The sequence below is a fragment of the Phyllobates terribilis genome, unplaced genomic scaffold (assembly GCF_046119375.1).
Source record: "Phyllobates terribilis strain yellow unplaced genomic scaffold, ASM4611937v1 Scaffold_2__4_contigs__length_985480577, whole genome shotgun sequence".
Taxonomy (NCBI): domain Eukaryota; kingdom Metazoa; phylum Chordata; class Amphibia; order Anura; family Dendrobatidae; genus Phyllobates; species Phyllobates terribilis.
Genome location: NW_027362762.1, coordinates 116,406,536 through 116,428,098, shown reverse-complemented (window position 1 = coordinate 116,428,098; position 21,563 = coordinate 116,406,536). Strand labels below are relative to the sequence as shown.

The 21,563-nt window shown below is 44.7% G+C and overlaps 1 protein-coding gene across 6 annotated transcripts in view; it reads right to left on the bottom strand.

The window, feature by feature from the left end:
- The window catches only part of NBEA (neurobeachin), a 786,732-nt gene that overhangs the window by 635,564 nt on the left and 129,605 nt on the right, over positions 1-21,563 (bottom strand). For all 6 annotated transcript variants that reach the window (XM_073662535.1, XM_073662540.1, XM_073662538.1 and 3 more), the window contains exon 2: positions 6,556-6,787. In XM_073662535.1, coding sequence (XP_073518636.1) covers positions 6,556-6,787 — 232 coding nt within the window. The remainder of the gene's footprint in view (positions 1-6,555; positions 6,788-21,563) is intronic.

Sequence of the window (21,563 nt, the reverse complement as noted above, 5' to 3'; positions counted from 1 at the left end):
GACCACAAAGATCTGCCGCGGGACCCCAGTGGGGACCACAAGGATCTGCCGCGGGACCCCAGTGGGGACCACAAGGATCTGCCGCGGGACCCCAGTGGGGACCACAAGGATCTGCCGCGGGACCCCAGTGGGGACCACAAGGATCTGCCGCGGGACCCCAGTGGGGACCACAAGGATCTGCCGCGGGACCCCAGTGGGGACCACAAGGATCTGCCGCGGGACCCCAGTGGGGACCACAAGGATCTGCCGCGGGACCCCAGTGGGGACCACAAGGATCTGCCGCGGGACCCCAGTGGGGACCACAAGGATCTGCCGCGGGACCCCAGTGGGGACCACAAGGATCTGCCGCGGGACCCCAGTGGGGACCACAAGGATCTGCCGCGGGACCCCAGTGGGGACCACAAGGATCTGCCGCGGGACCCCAGTGGGGACCACAAGGATCTGCCGCGGGACCCCAGTGGGGACCACAAGGATCTGCCGCGGGACCCCAGTGGGGACCACAAGGATCTGCCGCGGGACCCCAGTGGGGACCACAAGGATCTGCCGCGGGACCCCAGTGGGGACCACAAGGATCTGCCGCGGGACCCCAGTGGGGACCACAAGGATCTGCCGCGGGACCCCAGTGGGGACCACAAGGATCTGCCGCGGGACCCCAGTGGGGACCACAAGGATCTGCCGCGGGACCCCAGTGGGGACCACAAGGATCTGCCGCGGGACCCCAGTGGGGACCACAAGGATCTGCCGCGGGACCCCAGTGGGGACCACAAGGATCTGCCGCGGGACCCCAGTGGGGACCACAAGGATCTGCCGCGGGACCCCAGTGGGGACCACAAGGATCTGCCGCGGGACCCCAGTGGGAACCACAAGGATCTGCCGCGGGACCACAAGGATCTGCCACGGGACCAGAGGGGACCACAAGGATCTGCCGCGGGACCAGTGGGGACCACAAGGATCTGCCGCGGGACCCCAGTGGGGACCACAAGGATCTGCCGCGGGACCACAAGGATCTGCCGCGGGACCACAAGGATCTGCCGCGGGACCACAAGGATCTGCCGCGGGACCACAAGGATCTGCCGCGGGACCACAAGGATCTGCCGCGGGACCAGTGGGGACCACAAGGATCTGCCGCGGGACCAGTGGGGACCACAAGGATCTGCCGCGGGACCAGTGGGGACCACAAGGATCTGCCGCGGGACCAGTGGGGACCACAAGGATCTGCCGCGGGACCAGTGGGGACCACAAGGATCTGCCGCGGGACCAGTGGGGACCACAAGGATCTGCCGCGGGACCAGTGGGGACCACAAGGATCTGCCGCGGGACCAGTGGGGACCACAAGGATCTGCCGCGGGACCAGTGGGGACCACAAGGATCTGCCGCGGGACCAGTGGGGACCACAAGGATCTGCCGCGGGACCAGTGGGGACCACAAGGATCTGCCGCGGGACCAGTGGGGACCACAAGGATCTGCCGCGGGACCAGTGGGGACCACAGGGATCTGCCGCGGGACCAGTGGGGACCACAGGGATCTGCCGCGGGACCAGTGGGGACCACAGGGATCTGCCGCGGGACCAGTGGGGACCACAAGGATCTGCCGCGGGACCAGTGGGGACCACAAGGATCTGCCGTGGGACCAGTGGGGACCACAAGGATCTGCCGCGGGACCCCAGTGGGGACCACAAGGATCTGCCGCGGGACCCCAGTGGGGACCACAAGGATCTGCCGCGGGACCCCAGTGGGGACCACAAGGATCTGCCGCGGGACCCCAGTGGGGACCACAAGGATCTGCCGCGGGACCCCAGTGGGGACCACAAGGATCTGCCGCGGGACCCCAGTGGGGACCACAAGGATCTGCCGCGGGACCCCAGTGGGGACCACAAGGATCTGCCGCGGGACCCCAGTGGGGACCACAAGGATCTGCCGCGGGACCACAAGGATCTGCAGTCATCAAAGCAAAAGGTGGCTACTTTGAAGAACCTAGAATATAAGACATATTTTCAGTTGTTTCACACTTTTTTGTTAAGTATATAATTCCACGTGTGTTAATTCATAGTTTTGATGCCTTCAGTGTGAATGTACAATTTTCAAAGTCATGAAAATACAGAAAAATCTTTAAATGAGAAGGTGTGTCCAAACTTTTGGTCTGTACTGTACATTAAATGGGAGTATAGTCGGGACTACAGAACAGGAGAAGGACTTGGGTATTCTGGTTAAAAGTAAGCTGAGCCGCAGTACTCAATGTCAAGCAGCAGCCGCAAAAGCAAACAAGATTTTAGGGTGTATAAAAAGAGAAATAAAATCCTGTGATCCAATGTATTACTACCCCTCTATAAATCACTGGTGAGGCCAAATCTAGATTATGGAATTCAGTTTTTGGCTCTGCATTTTAAAAAAGTATTTGTAAGACAGTTCAAAGGTGGCAACTAGATTATTAGAAGGAATGGAAGGCCTCTCATATAATGAAAGTTTGGTAAAGTTGGGCTTGTTTAGCTTGGAAAAAAGACGCCTCAGAGGAGATCTCATTTACATGTGTGGTCAATACAAAGGACTGGCACATGACTTAATCCTTACAAAGACCTTAGAAAGGACCAGGGGGCATGCATTACTTTTAGAGGAAAGGAGATTCCGACAGCTAAATAGGAAAGGGTTCTTTACAGTTAGAGCAGTCAGACTGTGGAATGCCGACCACAAGAGGTAGTAATGGCCGACACTATAAAAGCATTTAAAAAAGGGCTGGATGATTTTCTCACTAAAAAAGGGCTTTGTGGGTTATAAATGATCTAGTGATAGAGAATGTATAACTGGTGGAGAAAGGTCCATCAAGTTGAACCTGTGTCTTTTTTCAACTCATACAAAAGAAAACATGTAGATCGCACAATTAACCAAACTAACACAGGTTTGGTAATGAGAGATGTCAAAAGAGCCAAGGATGGTGCTTTGTCCCAGATCTAACCCAGGTTTCTATAATATTAGATTAGAAGTGGGAGAAGAAAGGGCCCTCAGATTGAGCTTGACAAAGAAAAAAAGAAGGAAAGAGAAAAACGCAACAATGAAGAGGAAAAAAGGGAAAGAGGCTTGAGGTATAGGGGGGCTGGGACAGATCAACCCAAAAATAATCCTTTAAGAATCTCCGAGGAATTAATAATAATCTGATGAGGACAAAGTCTGTCCGGTAAACCCAAGCGTTAAAGAACCTATCAAGTGAGATGCTGATGGACGAACTTCCATCCTCTATCACCTCGTTCATTTTTGGTTATGTTCACATGACCATATTTTTGTTCAGAGTGCTATTGGGCTGTTCAAATTAACATTTTCTTTAACACGGCATGAAGGTCCATGAGAAAAAAAAATGCAGCATGTACTAGTCTCTTCCATATTTTAGAAGAAACACCTATTCAAATACGTGTCTGTGAGAAAAATGTAAAAAAAAAACAACGGATGCTATGTAGTGATGAGCGAGCGTGTTCTGTTAACCCTTTCTGCGAGCATGCTCGGGTGCTCGCCGAGTATCTTCAGCGTGCTCGGGTGTTATGTTTTAGTCAATCTGTGTGCATGGTTTGCAACTGACAGCTTTAATACATGTGAGAAATGCCTAACAAACACACATTCCTCACATGTATTAAAGCTTTGAAACAGTCGCAAATCATGCTCACGGAGTGACTCAAAAATAACATTCGAGCACGCTGAAGATACTCGGAAAACACCCCAGCATGCTCGTAAATCTCGAGTAACAAGCATGGTCGCTCATCACTAATGCTATGTGGTTGAGCCGTATCACATCCGATTTTTATGGATGCATTGCAATTATTAACATCACAAACTGTATTTGTTCTTGTAAATTGTTTTCATTGCTGATGTATAAAAACGAATGTCACACGGATGAAAAATCAGCTGTATTTACTGGATGAAAATTAAACGATATTTCTTTATATGCTCATGTGAACTTTGCCTCAGCGAATCATAAGGAAACTGAATGGGTGGGGGGGGGGGTCTGCTTTTTTTCAGAGTCTTTTTTCATGTCTTAAACCGCAGATACACATTAGATGGCTGTCGACCTAAAGATCGTTGAGCTGACAGCCATCTCAGCCGACTTGCCCACACAAGAGTGCTCGTTTCACCGAGCGCGCCTGTGTTCTCTTTGATAAAGACACATTTGCCGACAACTTATCTCCAGGAGAACAATGTGATCGGAAGGGCAAAATTGCATATAATCGATCGACATCTATCCCAACCATCATTTGGCCGGCGCTCCATACACATTAGACTGTGGCGGCCGTTTAAGCCAACTTACAGTAAGTCTAAAGTATTTGGCCAGCTTCAGACTGGTGGGAGTGCAAAGAAGTGAAGTCTAAAGGACCAAAAGTTGTATAAACCATTGCAATCCTCGTCCCAACACCTCCACACTCAGTGTCAGTCTCCAGAAACATTACATTTAGAGAAGTTTGAACTCAATCACCATGAGAGAAGTTTGTAACTCGCCTCTTGGAAGTGAGAACTACAGTAATACAGGATTTATGTGTCGATAGTCACAAATCTGCTTCCCATTTTGATAAAAGAATATGGGAGTTCTTGTTCCTCGGGGCCTAGGAGCAGGACATATGAGACAGACCATGTGATTCTTTCTCACTACCAACTACACTACCGTTCAGAAGTTTGGGGTCATCTAGAAATGTAATTATTTTTGAAAGAAAAGCACATTTTTTTTCAATGAAGCTAACATTAAATGAATCAGAAATCCACTCTATACATTGTTAATGTGGTAAATGACTATTCTAGCTGCAAACGTCTTGTTTTTATTGCAATATCTACATAGGTGTATAGAGGTCCATTTCCAACAAACACCACTCCAGTGTTTTAATGGTACATTGTGTTTGCTAACTGTGTAAGAAGGCTAATGGATGTTTAGAAAACCCTAGAAAACCCTTGCACAAGTATGTTAGCCCAGCTGAAAACGGTTTGGCTGATTTGAGAAGCTATAAAATTTACCTTCCTTTGAGCTAGTTGAGAATCTGGAGCATTACATGTTTGTTCCATGAAACTCTCAAAATGACCAGAAAAAGAGAACTTGCATGTGAAACTCGACAGTCTATTCTTGTTCTTAGAAATGAAGGCTATTCCATGCGAGAGTTTGCCAAGAAACTGAAGATTTCCTACAAGGTGTGTACTACTCCCTTCAGAGGAGAGCACAAACAGGCTCTAACCAGAGTAGAAAGAGAAGTGGGCGCCCCGCTGCACAACTGAGCAACAAGACAAGTACATTAGAGTCTCTAGTTTGAGAAATCGACACCACATATCTCCTCAACTGGCAGCTTCATTAAATAGTACATGCAAAACACCAGTGTCAACATCTACAGTGAAGAGGCGACTCCGGGATGCTGGTCTTCAGGACAAAGTGGCAAAGAAAAAGCCATATCGGAGACTGGCTAATAAAAGGAAAATATTAATATGGGCAAAAGAACACAGATGTTGGACAGAGGAAGATTGGAAAAAAGTTTTATGGACAGACGAATCAAAGTTTGAGGTGTTTGGATCACACAGAAGAACATTTGTGAGACCCAGAACAACTGAAAAGATGCTGTAAGAGTGCCTGACGCCATCTGTCAAGCATGGTGGAGGTAATGTGATGGTCTGGGGTTGCTTTGATGCTGGTAAAGTGGGAGATTTGTACAAGGTAAATGGGACTTTGAATAAGGAAGGCTATCACTCCATTTTGCAACGCCATGCCATACCCTGTGGACAGCGCTTGATTGGAGCCAATTTCATTCTACAACAGGACAATGACCCAAAGCACACCTCCAAATTATGCATGAAGTATTTAGGGATAAAGAAGAAGGCAGCTGGTATTCTATCTGTAATGGAGTGGCCAGCACAGTCACCAGATCTCAACCCCATTGAGCTGTTGTGGGAGCAGTTTGACCGTATGGTGCGCAAAAAGTGCCCATCAAGCCAATCCAACTTGTGGGAGGGGCTTCAGGAAGCATGGGGGGAAATTTCTCAAGATTACCTCAGCAAATTAACAGCTAGAATGCCAAAGGTCCGCACTGCTGGAATTGCTGCAAAGGGAGCATTCTTTAATGAAAGCAAAGTTTGAAGGAGAAAATTATTTTATAATAAAAATCATTATGTCTAACCTTGTCAATGTCTGGACGATATTTTCTAATCATTTTGCTACTCCTTTGATAAATAAAAGTATGAGTTTTCACGGAAAACACAAAATTGTCTGGGTGACCCCTAACTTTCGAACGGTAGTATCTGTTGGATTTCTTTTGAAAGCCAAGTAGAAGAAAAAGCTAGTTCCCATCTCATGGATATCAGTGTTGAACTGCACTTCCCATCATTTAAAGGTTGTTATTCTTGACCTTCTTAAAAAATTGCAAACTATGCAATTGCAAAACTTTGGAGGTTTTAGGTTACAAGTGCTCCACATGGGGTTTCAACAGACATCAACCACGATCTATGCTTGCAAAATACCAGAAAGCATCTGGCATTAATCCATGGACATGGAGGAATTTTTAGAATCTGAACAATTTTGCGAAATGGAGAAAGCAGATTATATTACCTGCAATCATGTCATCTACAGAGCTCATCTTCAGGAGAACTTGCTCAATGAGGCCGACCTCAGTGCTGGTCTGCAGGTTACGGACGCTCTTCCGTAGAATAGCGGTGAACATGCTCCAGATTTCCGCCTGGCACGTTACATCGCAGTGCTCCAGCAGCTCCGACATGCAGGTAATGCTTTCTGCATCTTGAATGATAAAATTCATCTCCAGATCAAATTCTCCGCCGACCAGCTGGAAATGGAAAGGAGGATTGTAAATATTAATGTCCTGCAGCATTCATTTCCACAATACATCTACAGGAAGGCAAGTTCTATGCCGAAATCTTAATTATAACGAAACAATGGCATTTAATTAAGATACATTAGTTAACAAGCCTTGGTACATAAACTGACAACCCATAAGTAAAAGATACAAATAGTAATTAGTTTTATTGAGAAGGAACATTCAAAGTTATTTACTAATGAGGTCAATACACGACGGAAACATTATATTCTTTTGCATTAAAATAATAATTTAAGAGGCCCCATACACTATATGTAACGGTCAGACAAAATGGTTTGGTTGATCATTCAGTCATCAGCTATACCAGCCATATTTCTCATGCAGAGGAGAGCTCGTTCTGCAAAGCACTCCTATGTTCTCTATGAGAGAGTCGCTGCCAAACTCCACTGGCGGCGGCTTGTCTTGCTGAGAACAATAGGATTGTCAGTGCGAAATTGGAAATTCTGGATCCTTAAAAGGTGTATTCCCATCTCCAAGATCCTATCCAAATATGTAGTAGGTGTAATAATAACAATATTAGCAAATACCTCCTATTACAAATGTAGTATAGTTCTTCTGCTTAGCTATGTCACTTATCCCATGTGCAGGGCACTGCAGTAGCTTAGGTATCCATGGTAATGACCATAACAGCTAACTGCCACTATATTAGTGGTTGAAACTATGGATACTTAAGATACTGCAATGCCCTGCACATGGGGCAAGCAACATAGATTATCAGAAGAACTATACTACATTTCTAATTGGAGGTATTTGCTAATATTATTATTATTATTGCACCTTCTACATATTGGGATAGGATCTTGGAGATGGGAATACCCCTTTACCTACCCCAACATTATTTGTTGGGGAAGAGTCTGGAGGTTCTGTACACATTAGATCTCAGCTTGTTCAGCTAATATAAGTCTAAGGTATATAGGTCTTAAAGGGGTATTCCCAAGCCAATATGTAGTATGTGTAATAATAATAATATTAGCAAATACCTTCAATTAGAAATGTAATATACTTCTGATTCACTAATTCACTATATCTCCTTCCTCGTGTGCAGGGCATTGCAGTAGCTTAGGTATCCATGGTTACGATCACTAACAGCTAACTAACTGTCACTATATGAGTGGTCGTGACCATTGATACCTAAGTTACTGCAATGCCCTGCACATGAGGTAGGTGACACAGCGATCAAGAGAACTATACTACTTCTCTAATTGCAGGCATTTGCCAATATTATTATTAATACACCTACTACATATTGGGATAGGATCTTGGAGATGGGAATACCCATTTAAGTCAAGCCACATAATTGGGCTACATAAAGGAATTATCAGCCTTAGCATACTATAAGTATAGCATTGTCTATGCCAATATCCCACAACTCCAAAGTATAAAAAGAGTCCCTGGTCACAGGCGAAGCAGCTTTCGCTGGCTTCCACTGTCTGAACAGGCTGAATCAATAAGACAGCAGAGTGGAGGAGAAGACACAAGGTCATCCCTGGATTGCTCAAAGAAGGAATCTTATTTGTGTACACAATTAATTCTCCTAAAAGCTTTACAAGTATCCAAATGTACATGATAATTGCAGTGGGAGAATACACTGAACCAGCCAATTAACCTTGTAATGTACTGCAAGATGGACAAGGAAAAGACCGTGTGACCTAGCGGATCTCCACAGTAGTGAACTATAACCGCAAGAATATGAGGAAAGCAAAAAAAAAACAGAGCACCCTGCAGAAAGAAATCAGAAATGAGAAAACTTAGCCCTAAATTATCAGGTGGCTCTGGTTATGAATTACATCTAGCATCTAGATCTCTACGTATGAGAGACTTGGTGGACCATGCCAGAGCCCAGCTTGGTGGACCATGCCAGAGCCCAGCTTGGTGGACCATGCCAGAGCCCAGCTTGGTGGACCATGCCAGAGCCCAGCTTGGTGGACCATGCCAGAGCCCAGCTTGGTGGACCATAACAGAGCCCAGCTTGGTGGACCATGACAGAGCCCAGCTTGGTGGACCATGCCAGAGCCCAGCTTGGTGGACCATGCCAGAGCCCAGCTTGGTGGACCATGCCAGAGCCCAGCTTGGTGGACCATGCCAGAGCCCAACTTGGTGGACCATGCCAGAGCCCAGCTTGGTGGACCATGCCAGAGCCCAACTTGGTGGACCGTGCCAGAGCCCAGCTTGGTGGACCGTGCCAGAGTCCAGCTTGGTGGACCATGCCAGAGCCCAACTTGGTGGACCATGCCAGAGCCCAACTTGGTGGACCATGCCAGAGCCCAGCTTGGTGGACCATGCCAGAGCCCAACTTGGTGGACCATGCTAGAACCCAACTCTGACTCTAATATGTAAAGAAAATTATTCAACAAATAATCAAAACTAATATCTAATATGGACCTGCTTGAGAAATACAGCATAAATGGACTTATAAAAAATTCTAAATTCATTCTGTTAGCTTCCTCTCATCACCAAGCTCCGTAATTCTCCATAATCCTCTCCGACGTGTTTTGAGGATCAGGCACACAGGTGTTTACCCAAATATCTTGCTGCTTCTTATTACACAGATCACATCCGATCGGCAGACCGTAGCACAACATATGCTCCAGGAAGGAAGTGTGCAGCCTACATTTACCATTATCATAGTAATTATCGCGGAGACTTGGAGGTACTCCACGGAGGGAAGATTGTGAGTTTACATGTCAATATGAGCTCCCTAGAGTGGCAGCAGCACACACGGTGCTAAGTTTAAACTAAGGCGCACGATACTAACAGCCAAGTCGAAGGGCCCATTAAAAATAAATGACAATGACAGACAGTCCAGGGTTCATGGCTGAGATTTATTTCTATTATTCATAGGGTCGTTTACAATACTATTGTGATAAACAGCCCATTAACTTTGCTAGGAAGGAATGCATCTGCAAATGCCCGAGGCGGACATGGTTTAATTACAAAGTGTGCATTAAAAGTCTTCTAAGTGAGGTAGGGAGCTATATATTTACACAAGAGGAAGGCGGATGGCAGTCTCTGGCACATTTCTCTCACAGACGGAGATCTAAACATGATTTTTTTTTCTCCGTTCTGTAATGATCGGTGAAATGTCACAGGAATAAACACAATTAGCCTTGGAATTACAGGGGACAAGATGACAAGATCAAATGCTAGGGCGGTGCAAAAAGAGAATGGGGTCACTCCGAGCCACTTCAAGACACCTAATTGCTTTCTACTCTGACGTTTGTCAAAATCAATCATATTTCCAATAACTTGCACTTTCACATGTTTGTAATCTTGCTTTATTTGTTGCTTTTTTAAAGGCACTACAATATGGGATATGGCAGTAATGCGACGCTCAGGGTAAAACTGGGACATTGGCAGCTCCACTTCATAAGCTTTTACCCACTAAGGGTCAGCGCTGTACAGATATCGGTGGTTGTTCTTGTTGGTTTTCTCCTGATCATAATGACGGGATAGTCTAGAATTCCTACTAGCGTTATAAATACTCCTCCTGCTCCACAAAAGTCACAGATGAGGACTGATGATCATATTACTGTGATCTAGGTTCGGTGTAATGGGACCATGCGAGGTTGGTGTAAAAAGTCTATAATACTCTATGATCAGAAGATTCTACTGTGGTTTACGTCCAGTTTAACTGAACCAAGTGAAGTCCAGGTATTACAGTTATAATATAAAAACTATGATGCACCTGTAATGTGGCCACATGCAAAGGGCCGATATATGTGATGAGAAGAAACCCTATAATGTGAGATTACTGGAAATCTTCTTAAAATGATCATAAACTTTAAGAGCTCGTGCAGACGACTGTATTTTTGGTCTGAATGTAATCTAACAAAACATGGGATTGCACTCAGACCAACAATGTTATTCTATGGGGCCGTCCAATTTTTTCCTCGGACAGAGTCTGTGCGAGGAAAAAAAAAAATTGGAGGATGCAGAATCTGCATCTGTAAATTGGATCGCACTCGGCCATGCAAGTCCATGCGTCTGTCAAAAAAGAATTTCACGGACTGACAGAATGGAGAAGGGGAGAATTTTTTTTCCCATCCGAACACACTCCGAACACACAATTGGACTGATTTTTCTTGGATGAGAGAAAATACACTTGTGTGACCCTAGCCTAAAAGGGGTTTGTTTGGTCACATCCTACTGATGTCTCCAATCAATAGGTTAGTCATCAATATAAAATCAGTGGGGGTCTGGTGTCCCCAACGATCAGCTATCATTTGTTTATAAAGCAACTGGATATTAACACATAGAAGGGAGCTGTAGAGAACAGCGTTATTCAATGTGTACAGTCATGGCCAAAAGTTTTGAGAATGACACCAAAATTATATTTTCACATGATCTGCTGGCCTCTGGTTTTTATTAGTGTTTGTCTGATGTTTATATGACATACAGAAATACAATTGCAATCATATTATGAGTACCAATAGGTTATATTGACAGTTAGAATGAGTTAATGCAGCAAGTCAATATTTGCAGTGTTGCCCCTTCTTCTTCAAGACCTCTGTAATTCTCCCTGGCATGCTCTCAATCAACTTTTGGACCAAATCCTGACTGATAGCAGTCCATTCTTGCATAATCAATGCTTGCATTTTGCCAGAATTTGTTGGTTTTTGTTTGTCCACCCGTCTCTTGATGATTGACCACAAGTTCTCAATGGGATTAAGATCTGGGGAGTTTCCAGGCCATGGACCCAAAATCTCTATGTTTTGTTCCATGAGCCATTTAGTGATCACCTTTGCTTTATGGCAAGGTGCTCCATCATGCTGGAAAAGGCATTGTTGGGCGCCAAACTGCTCTTGGACGGTTGGGAGAAGTTGCTCTTGGAGGACATTCTGGTACCATTCTTTATTCATGGCTGTGTTTTTAGGCAAGACTGTGAGTGAGCCGCTTCCCTTGGCTGAGAAGCAACCCCACACATGAATGGTTTCAGGATGCTTTACAGTTGGCATGAGACAAGACTGGTGGTAGCGCTCACCTCTTCTTCTCCGAATAAGCTGTTTTCCAGATGTCCCAAACAATCGAAAAGGGGATTCATCAGAGAAAATGACTTTGCCCCAGTCCTCAGCAGTCCACTCCCTGTACCTTTTGCAGAATATCAGTCGGTCCCTGATGGTTTTTCTGGAGAGAAGTGGCTTCTTTTCTGCCCTCCTTGAAACCAGCCCTTGCTCAAAGAGTCTCTGCCTCACAGTGCGTGCAGAAGCACTCACACCAGCCTGCTGCCATTCCTGAGCAAGCTCGGCACTGCTGGTAGTCCGATCCCGCAGCTGAAACAGTTTTAAGATACTGTCCTGGCGCTTGGTCTTTCTTGGGCGCCCTGGAGCCTTTTTGACAACAATGGAAGCTCTCTCCTTGAAGTTCTTGATGATGCGATAGATTGTTGACTGAGGTGCAATCTTTGTAGCTGCGATACTCTTACCTGTTAGGCCATTTTTGTGCAGTGCAATGATGGCTGCACGTGTTTCTTTAGAGAGAACCATGGTTAACTGAAGAGAAACAATGATACCAAGAACCAGCCTCCTTTTAAAGTGTCCAGTGATGTCATTCTTACTTAATCATGACTGATTGATCGCCATCAACACCCACACCAGTGTTAATGGATCGATCACTAAAACGATGTTAGCTGCTCCTTTTAAGGCAGGACTGCAATGATGTTGAAATGTGTTTTGGGGGTTAAAGTTCATTTTCTGGGCAAATATTGACTTTGCAAGTACAGTAATTGCTGTTAAGCTGATCACTCTTTGACATTCAGGAGTATATGCAAATTGCCATTACAAAAAATGAAGCAGTAAACTTTGGAAAAATTACTATTTGTCTCATTCTCAATACTTTTGGCCATGACTGTAGTATTCACTACCAAGCTCTACAGAACAACTCCTATAAAAGAATACAAACTGCTCTGCTGCACCTGGCAGCAGCTGTTACACACTGAATCTGTAGCTCCGCATGGCTATATTTCAGCTTCCACTGAGGTGCATGACCTGTAGTGTACCCACATATACCTCCAATATAATACTGTGGCATATGTTTTTTATACTGGCACAAATCAAATTAAACTATGATAGAAGATATGAAAATATTCTCCAGATATATACAGAATAACTGCATACACAGTGTATGATTGATCTGTACAGCAGTGCATTGAGGATGTGATTTCATAAAGAAATTTATCAATTTTACACACATTTAGCGCCATCATATTCAACAGCGCTTTACAGAGACTGCTGTCCCCATCGGGGCTCACAATCTACATTCCCTATCAGTATGTCTTTGGAGTCTGGGAGGAAACCCACACAAACATGGGAAGAACATACAAACTCCTTGTAGATGTTGTCCTTGGTGGGATTTGAACACAGGAACGCAGCGCTGTAAAGCCACAGTGCTAACCACTGAGCCACCGTGCTGTCAGAAGGACAAGTGTCGGTGCTATCATTTCATCCTTTACACAAGACGACTCAGTGTATAACATCCAAGAGCAGGCGGATCAGCGGTCTTCCTATCGGACCATCCAGCTCCTAGTCTCTGGGTAAATAAAGTGCAGTCTCTTGCTCTAATTCACCGCTTTCTCTATAATGCGAGGTGAAATTTCCCTAAGGAGTCTTCAGAGAAACAAGGACTTCGATGTCAAATCATAAGTAAGTCTCACTGATGTGTAATGCTGAAGACAACACGGAACAAGACAAGGAGGAAAAAAAAAAGCACAGTCTTAAAGGTTTCAGATACAATTGAGGTGATCGTGAAAGAGAGGTCACTGCTGCCAAAGAAAGCAAAAATCAACCAAACCAGAAAATATCACAACAATAGTCTTGTTATTTTATTGCTTCTTGTCTTTGCAACTTACGGCTGGCATTCTCAACATGCTGACCTAATGCTGAAAACATGCAGTCATGTGACAACTAGATGTGCACGACTAGTCGGAATGTAGCTGGAAGTAAATCACATACTGTACTTGCGGTTACATGACTACTGCTCTCCGTGCTGGAACTGGACAATCCTGACAGTGTGTGGTGAGCACAATGTGAGGATTCAGAGGTTTCCAGATCAGAGTGACTGTAGACTTTCATCCCAAACGTGGACAACCCCTTTAAACCATGAACAACACAACAAATAAAAGCTTTTAAACTGGACCAACGCGCTCTTTTGACAGGTCCAATTTAGTAAATGTTTGTATTCTCCATGAAATAATAATTGTGGGGCATCTTTTCTTATATATCTCAGTGTTGTCCCTGTTATTCCTCATAGATATAAATTGACAGCTGGGTGTTACCACTTGGGGGAGGGGGTTGGGGGTGTCCATGCATAGTCTGAATGTCCAACGACAGTATCAAATGCTGTAGAGACACGCCCTTTTGAGATCGAGAATGGTAACACCCATTTGTCAATTTATTTGTAAAATATTTAGGAGGAATAGAGGGGAGAAAGCACCATGCCGGGTTATAAGAGAAGGTGCACCAGGATTGTCATTTTGTGAGAAATACAATGATTTAGTAAAAGAGGCATGTCAGGAGCGGTACCAGGTCCTCTTTAAAGACTTCATATTGCTTTAGGTAGTTCTTTAAGACACATTATGAGTTATGACCTGTCCGTGAGGAGAGCAGGAACTAGGCTCTTACAAATGGAATAACAGGGACAGATGGTATATTAGTTTTATTATTGGACTTTTTTTTTATCTTATAGTAAATATTGTTATCATTGTGGTAACGGATTTTGTAATAACCTGAGAAGAATAATAAAAAAAAAAAAATAGAACGGAAAAAAAAATCAGTTGAATTCGCTACATGCCCATTAGAGAGAATCTGTCAGCAGGTTTTTGCTATGTAATCTAAGTGCAGCATAATACAGGGGCAGAGACCCTGATTTTAGAGTTGTGCCACTTACTGGGCTGTGTGCTCTTGCTTTAAAACAAATGACTGTTTTATCAGCAGGAGATTATCACTACAAGATTACAGCTCCTGTGGATCCTGGTCCCCAGCACTGATTATCTATTGACAGTAAGGCTATGTTCACACATCATGGTTTTTTCAGCGTTTTATGATGCGGTTTTTTTTTGTATGCAAATTTTCAGCTGCGTTTTGTAGCATCAGCAAAGTCTATGAGATTCCAGAAGTCTCTGTTCACACATCATGGTTATTTTTATGTTCAAGATTTTGTGCTTTGCATGTTTTTTTTGGAAAATAGAGCATGTCACTTCTTACAGCGTTTTTTCACCCACAGGAAGTAATGGGTGGTGAAAAAAATGTTGAAAAAACTCATCAAAAACGCAGTCAACTTTTTTCAGCATTTTTGATGCCAAAATAGAATGTTTGGGTTTTTTTTTTTCACTGAACTTTATGTACACGCATAAAAAGACAGAAGGACAGTGAAAAAAAACGCTGAAAAAAAAAACGCACCAAAAAAAAAATCACCAAAACTGCAAGAAAAATCCTAAACAAACCTCCCTTGAGAGATCAGGTTTTGCTGCAGAAAACTGACGGCAAAAAAACATGATGTGTGAACATAGCCTAAGCTGCTAATGGACACAGAAAACTATGGTGTGGGTAGGGTTATTTAATTTCTGAGCTCTGCTACATGCTACAACTTAAAACCCTGATTGTATCACAACTGCTGCACACAGCAAACTAAGTGACACATCGCTGCAATCAGGGTCTCTGCCCCTACATCATGCTGCTCTCAGATGAGGTAGCAAAAATCTGCTGACAGATTCCCTTTAAACCAAGTCAAATTATCGTCCGATCTCACAATTACCACATTAGAAACCGACTCCTCACAATCAGACGAATCGAATCCTAAAGGGTTATTTCAGACATCAAATATCCTCCTCTATCCATAGGATAGGTGATTGCTTTGTATTCCGTGTAGCTCTGACTGCTAGGATCACAGCTCCATTTTGATGGGGCGATTTTAGAGCCCTGTTCTCACGATCGGTGTAGTCCCAGCAGTAGAACCCATACAAATCACAAAGTTACCCTGCAGATAGGTGAGAACTAGTGATGAGCGAACGTGTTCTGTTAACCCTTTCGGCGAGCACACTCGGATGCTCGCCGAGTATTTGCGGTGTGCTCGAATATTAGGTTTCAGCCACTGCGTCTGCATGATTTGCGGCTGTTTGACAGCTTTAATACATGTGAGGAATGCCTAACGAACAAGCAGTCCTCACATGTATTAAAGCTGTCAAACAGTCACAAATCATGCACACGGAGCACACTGAAGATACTCGGAAAACACCCGAGCATGCTTGCTCATCACTAGAGAGAACTTTTACTGTCGGGAATAACCCTTTAAATAAGTGCAACAGTTGAGTAAGAGATACAAGGCGTTATGAAGGATCCATAAAAATGCCAGTTACCACGGTACAATGAATCGAGGTGTACTCCGCTTTATTCTAGCATGCCCCTTACATCCAGGGCACTGATCCACGCAGAGTCTTGAAATTCTGGAACAACTAGGAAAATTCACTGCATGGAGATATTCAGTCCTTTCTGTTCAAGGTCACAGCAGAACTCGTCAGGGGCAAAGAAAAGCCAACACATAGACGAGTCCAATCATCACACAAGCACGGGCCACCGGTGATCACGCCGAGAACGGACTGGAGAACATCCGGATGTGTTACTGCACACCTGACTGTGCGAGAGACAGATGAATACCCCCAGCTTGTGGCAATGGCCGACAAGCAGAAAGGAACATTGTGTTCAATCAGATGCTGAGCTTCAATTTCTGCGAAAACATATCGTGATAAAACTGTGAACAACTCCATCATCCCTCTCACAGAAGACATTTCTGGAAGGCTGGAGAAGTCATCGGTTTACAGAGATGACTCTGCGGGTAACATTTCTCCCCAATATCACGACATTAATGCTAAATATGCTTCATGGCAAATTTAAAATAAAATTTAGGGAAAAAAAAGGCTAACAATTTATTTAAAGTAGTTTACCACATTGGCCAGTCCTGTTTTATTAGAAGCAACTGATCACTAGCCTTTCAGCTCCTGAAACCCGGCACGGAGTTGTAATTCGAGTCGGTGTAATTCGAGTCGGTGCAATCGATTTGTAGGACTGGATCCATCGGCTGTGACAGTAATCTGTGGTCAATGGACGGGAGCCCTGATAAACCGCCTCCTACCGCACGGCATCCACAGCTCTTCTTTTGATTGGCTGGCCTGACGTGACATCACATGTGCATCGTGCTGCCACAATGACATCATGCCAGACCGGATAATCAAAAGAAGAGCCAAGGATTTAGGAGTGTAAGAGCTGATTCTCACGACTCTCATCCAGCGACTATGAAGCACTGGCGTGGTCAACAGATCAAAATGATTCGCACCAACTCTAGTCGTAATCTATTGAGGTACCTGACAGCAAGTATTCAAGTGTCCTGCAGTGCCCCCTAAGGAGAAGTGAAGCACTGCACAGCTTACTTTGAAATTAATGCAATGTACTGATGTATTAGGTCTTCCCAAGTGATACAATACATTGTGGAAGTTATAGGACCCCATATACAAAGGATTTTCCTAGGACTCTAAAAATGGGACAGCACAGTGGCTCAGTGGTTAGCACTGCAGCCTTGCAACGCTGGGGTCCTGGGTTTAAATCCCACCAAGAACAACATCTGCAAGGAGTTTGTATGTTCTCCCCGTGTTTGTATGGGTTTCCTCCGGGTTCTCCGGTTTCCTCCCACACTGCAAAGACATACTGATAGGGAATCTAGATTGTGAGCCTCGATGGGGACAGTGCTGATAATATGTGTAAAGCGCTGATGAATTAATGGTGCTATAGGAGTTAAATAAATAAATAAAAATAAATGTGGTACAGTGAAGTAAACGGTATAAAATTGATAAAATAGTGTTACTTACAACTCAAATCTGACATCACCCGGGTGGTCTCCCAGTCTGGAATTAAAAACATCCCGTCCATCAGTCATCTGACCATCAAGGCCAGTAATTGGCTGCAGTAATCAAGAGGCTGATGAATGGGATGTAACAATCAGTGTTGAGGTGACTAATGAACAGGACATCATCGTTTCGAGTCCTGGGGGGAACACTAATATGGAGAGAACTGCTTGGCTTTCTCTAAGAGACCCCCAGTAAATGAATGGAGCAGCGGCCGAGAATGTGCACTGCTGCTCCATTCCAACAGATCACAGTCCCCCATTTTAGGTAGCAATTGGTGGGGTCTCAGTGGTTGGACCCCCAATAATGCAGAAGATAACAACTATCCTATGGTTATGGGAGAAAAGGGTATTCCAATAAAAGTAAATCTATAGGAGACCTGAACCTGGGTTTAGCCCCTGAGCATTATTACTCTGTATCCCCCAGTGTAATTATTTTCTCAATGTGACCTTGAAGGGAATTATGTGTTTTTAGGGAAAAAATGTTTTCCTGTAAAAATAGAGGCACCAATCATGTAAGAATGCCCCTATAAATGTCCTACTACAAAATAGGTTCTGTCTATGGGCATTTGCCTTTACACTCAGATTGCCAGAACCTCCTTGTAATCTTGTTGGCAGGCGATTGTCTTCTATAATCCGCACGGCTCTGCTCGGTTCCCTGCAGTCCTCTTCAATAGTCAAGCACGCAGCTCCGAAAGAAACAAACAAACTAGACTGCTAAAACTTTTCTACACACAGAAAGACTGCAGAGGCGTGCCAGAAAAGGATTTAAATTCCACAAAAAAAGAAAATCCATAAAAAAAAAACAACTGTATCCTAAGTCAAACGCCTGTAGTTTTTGGGAGCTCTGTTCCTGACACTTCAACCAAGTCTTAGTGTTATTCCCATCTACGGTCATTTTTCATGAACCTTAAAGTTGTATGCCAAGGCTTTTCACAACTGCCCAAATGGCATGCACTGACAAATGGTTAAAGAGTAACCATTGTTTTTTTTTCATAAATCAATAGTACACATGAAAATAATAATAAACTTTGTAATATAACTTAACTCCAGGACTGATCATTAATTCTCAATTCAGTGGTACAATCTGTATTCAGTTAAGAGAGACTTTCCAGGTACTGAGATAGGAGCTGGCAGTTGGTGCTCATAAAGATCTATGGAGAAATGTAACAGTCATTTCAGGAGAACTTGCAGCAGAATGTCTGTGTCGACCTCTGGATCCTCCCTCACTCAATAGAATTTTAAAAGCACCAACTGTCATCTCCTCTCTCATTAATAGGAAAATCTGTCTTCACTGAATACAGTAAAGTTGTCTGGTATTGCAACTCTTCTCTAAGTGAGAGTGGAGCCGGGCAGCTTCTCCAACTCTTCTCTAAGTGAGAGTGGAGCCGGGCAGCCTCTCCAACTCTTCTCTAAGTGAGAGTGGAGCCGGGCAGCCTCTCCAACTCTTCTCTAAGTGAGAGTGGAGCCGGGCAGCCTCTCCAACTCTTCTCTAAGTGAGAGTGGAGCCGGGCAGCCTCTCCAACTCTTCTCTAAGTGAGAGTGGAGCCGGGCAGCCTCTCCAACTCTTCTCTAAGTGAGAGTGGAGCCGGGCAGCCTCTCCAACTCTTCTCTAAGTGAGAGTGGAGCCGGGCAGCCTCTCCTACTCTCCGTGAGAGTGGAGCCGGGCAGCCTCTCCTACTCTCCGTGAGAGTGGAGCCGGGCAGCCTCTCCTACTCTCCGTGAGAGTGGAGCCGGGCAGCCTCTCCTACTCTCCGTGAGAGTGGAGCCGGGCAGCCTCTCCTACTCTCCGTGAGAGTGGAGCCGGGCAGCCTCTCCTACTCTCCGTGAGAGTGGAGCCGGGCAGCTTCTCTACTCTTACCCATAGACAGAGGTACATTAAACTAATGTCGGCAGAACCCGCTGATATTAATGGGTTTGGCCAGTGGTCTAAAGTGTATGGGTATGCCAGCCAACTGATGGTCGGATGAGATGTCGATTGCGCATGACTAGTTTAGGACTGTCGATTGCATTGTTCTACCAGAGAAAAGCTTCCGGCCAATGTGTCAGTTGGCGGCGTTTTCATAGAGAACATAGGAGCGCTCGACAGAGTGAGCGCTACTGTGTATGGGAGAGTCGGCTGAGCTGGCCATTAAGACGAATGTTCGGCCGACAGCCATCTAATGTGTATTGTCGGCCTTACACCATGCTTTTCCTATCCTGCTGAATCGTTTTAAGAACCCTCTGATGGATACAGGAGTAATGAGTTGTCACAATGGTACAATCTTTTTGCAAGTTTTAGTAAATATGACCATCAACTGCAGAAAGCCCCAGCAGTCAGGCAATATTACTGAGGGCTGCGGATGGCGCCATATTTGCCTTGCAGCAGGCATTAAGACGACATATAGTACATGTTGCCTATTCAAAAGAATAACCATGTAGCACATACCGTAGTTTTGACGGGTCCCAGAAGAGGGTTTGACAAACCCAGCAAAGTCACAATACCAAAATAATCCAAAATCTGCCTCAAAAACAAACAACTTTGAAATGCTTCAAAAGATAACGTTTACCTAATGTGTATTGATCAATGTAATCAGATCCTACCAACTTGTCGAGATCAGCTGAGTATCTGATATGTACGGATGCAATTCAACTGTTCCATCACATCGGCAACCGAGAGAAACAAGGATTGGGCATGTTGTATCTCAACCCTCCCAATCCTTAGTTTCCTATAAGATGAGCAATGATATATCATCTGGTAAACATTTATTCCTACAATGCATTTAAGGAGTAAATAAAAAAAATAAAAAAATAAATAAAAAAAAGCTTTATAAATTTTGTTTAGAAAAGAAAGGTCGGAAACTTTGCAAATTGTTTTATTTGTGAATTTGTCTTGATCCCTTCAAAAAAATGTATGTACGGCAAGTGGTTTCCAACACCCCCCCTCCCTCCATCTTTTTTCTAGTCTATTTGCCTACCTTTAGCTGCAATAATAAAAAGAAAAGAAGGACAGATGATGGCAGTGAAAGGGTCAGCATCTGTGTCTCACCAACTCCTAGGAGAAGATCCTGCAGGTGATTGTTCTGATCAGCAGAACACTCAAGAGAAGGCCACAGGTGCTAATACTTTCACTGCTATCATCTGTACTCTAAGGGAAGGATCGGCGGGCCGTATAACTCAGACAAGGATCACTACGCAATGCTCGGACTGGCCGTCGGCTCTTTCGTCCTGAGTGTGACAGCATCTGTTTCTATGCAGCTGTCATGCTTGGGTTGGGTCTTTAAGAGTTAGGTGTTGGCCAGAATTGGGTCTTTTAGGGTCACACAGTGCACACATTTATTACCATAGATGTAACTGCGCCCGTGGCACTGACTGACAGCAGGATCAGCATTAGAGCTCAGCATTATGGTGGCTGAAAGTCAGTGTCGGGAGCGCGGTTACAACCACCGCTCTCTATACACGGAGATGTGACTGAAACAGAGCCGGTGCCACCCCTGTGGCTGGATCCGGAGGCTGCTGGGTTTATAAAGTTAATTTCCTCCTGGTGGCGCACGGTGTCAGAACGCCAATAACCTGCAGATTTACATGTCAGGTTCCCTTTAGGCTCCTGTCCCTTATGCAAAACCAAAGAGACAGAACCCTCGCCCCCCAAGTACCTTGTGTAATAATATTTATGCCTAAAACTTCACATAAAGGGTATCTGTCAGCAGGTTTTTGCTATGTAATCTGTCAGTAGGATGATGTAGGTACAGAGACCCTGATTCCAGTGATGTGTGACGTAGTTTAGGGGGTGCAGCAGTTGTGATAGTGACAGCTTCATCTGCTGCAGCTCTAGCAGAGCTCAGAATGCTGAGCTGTG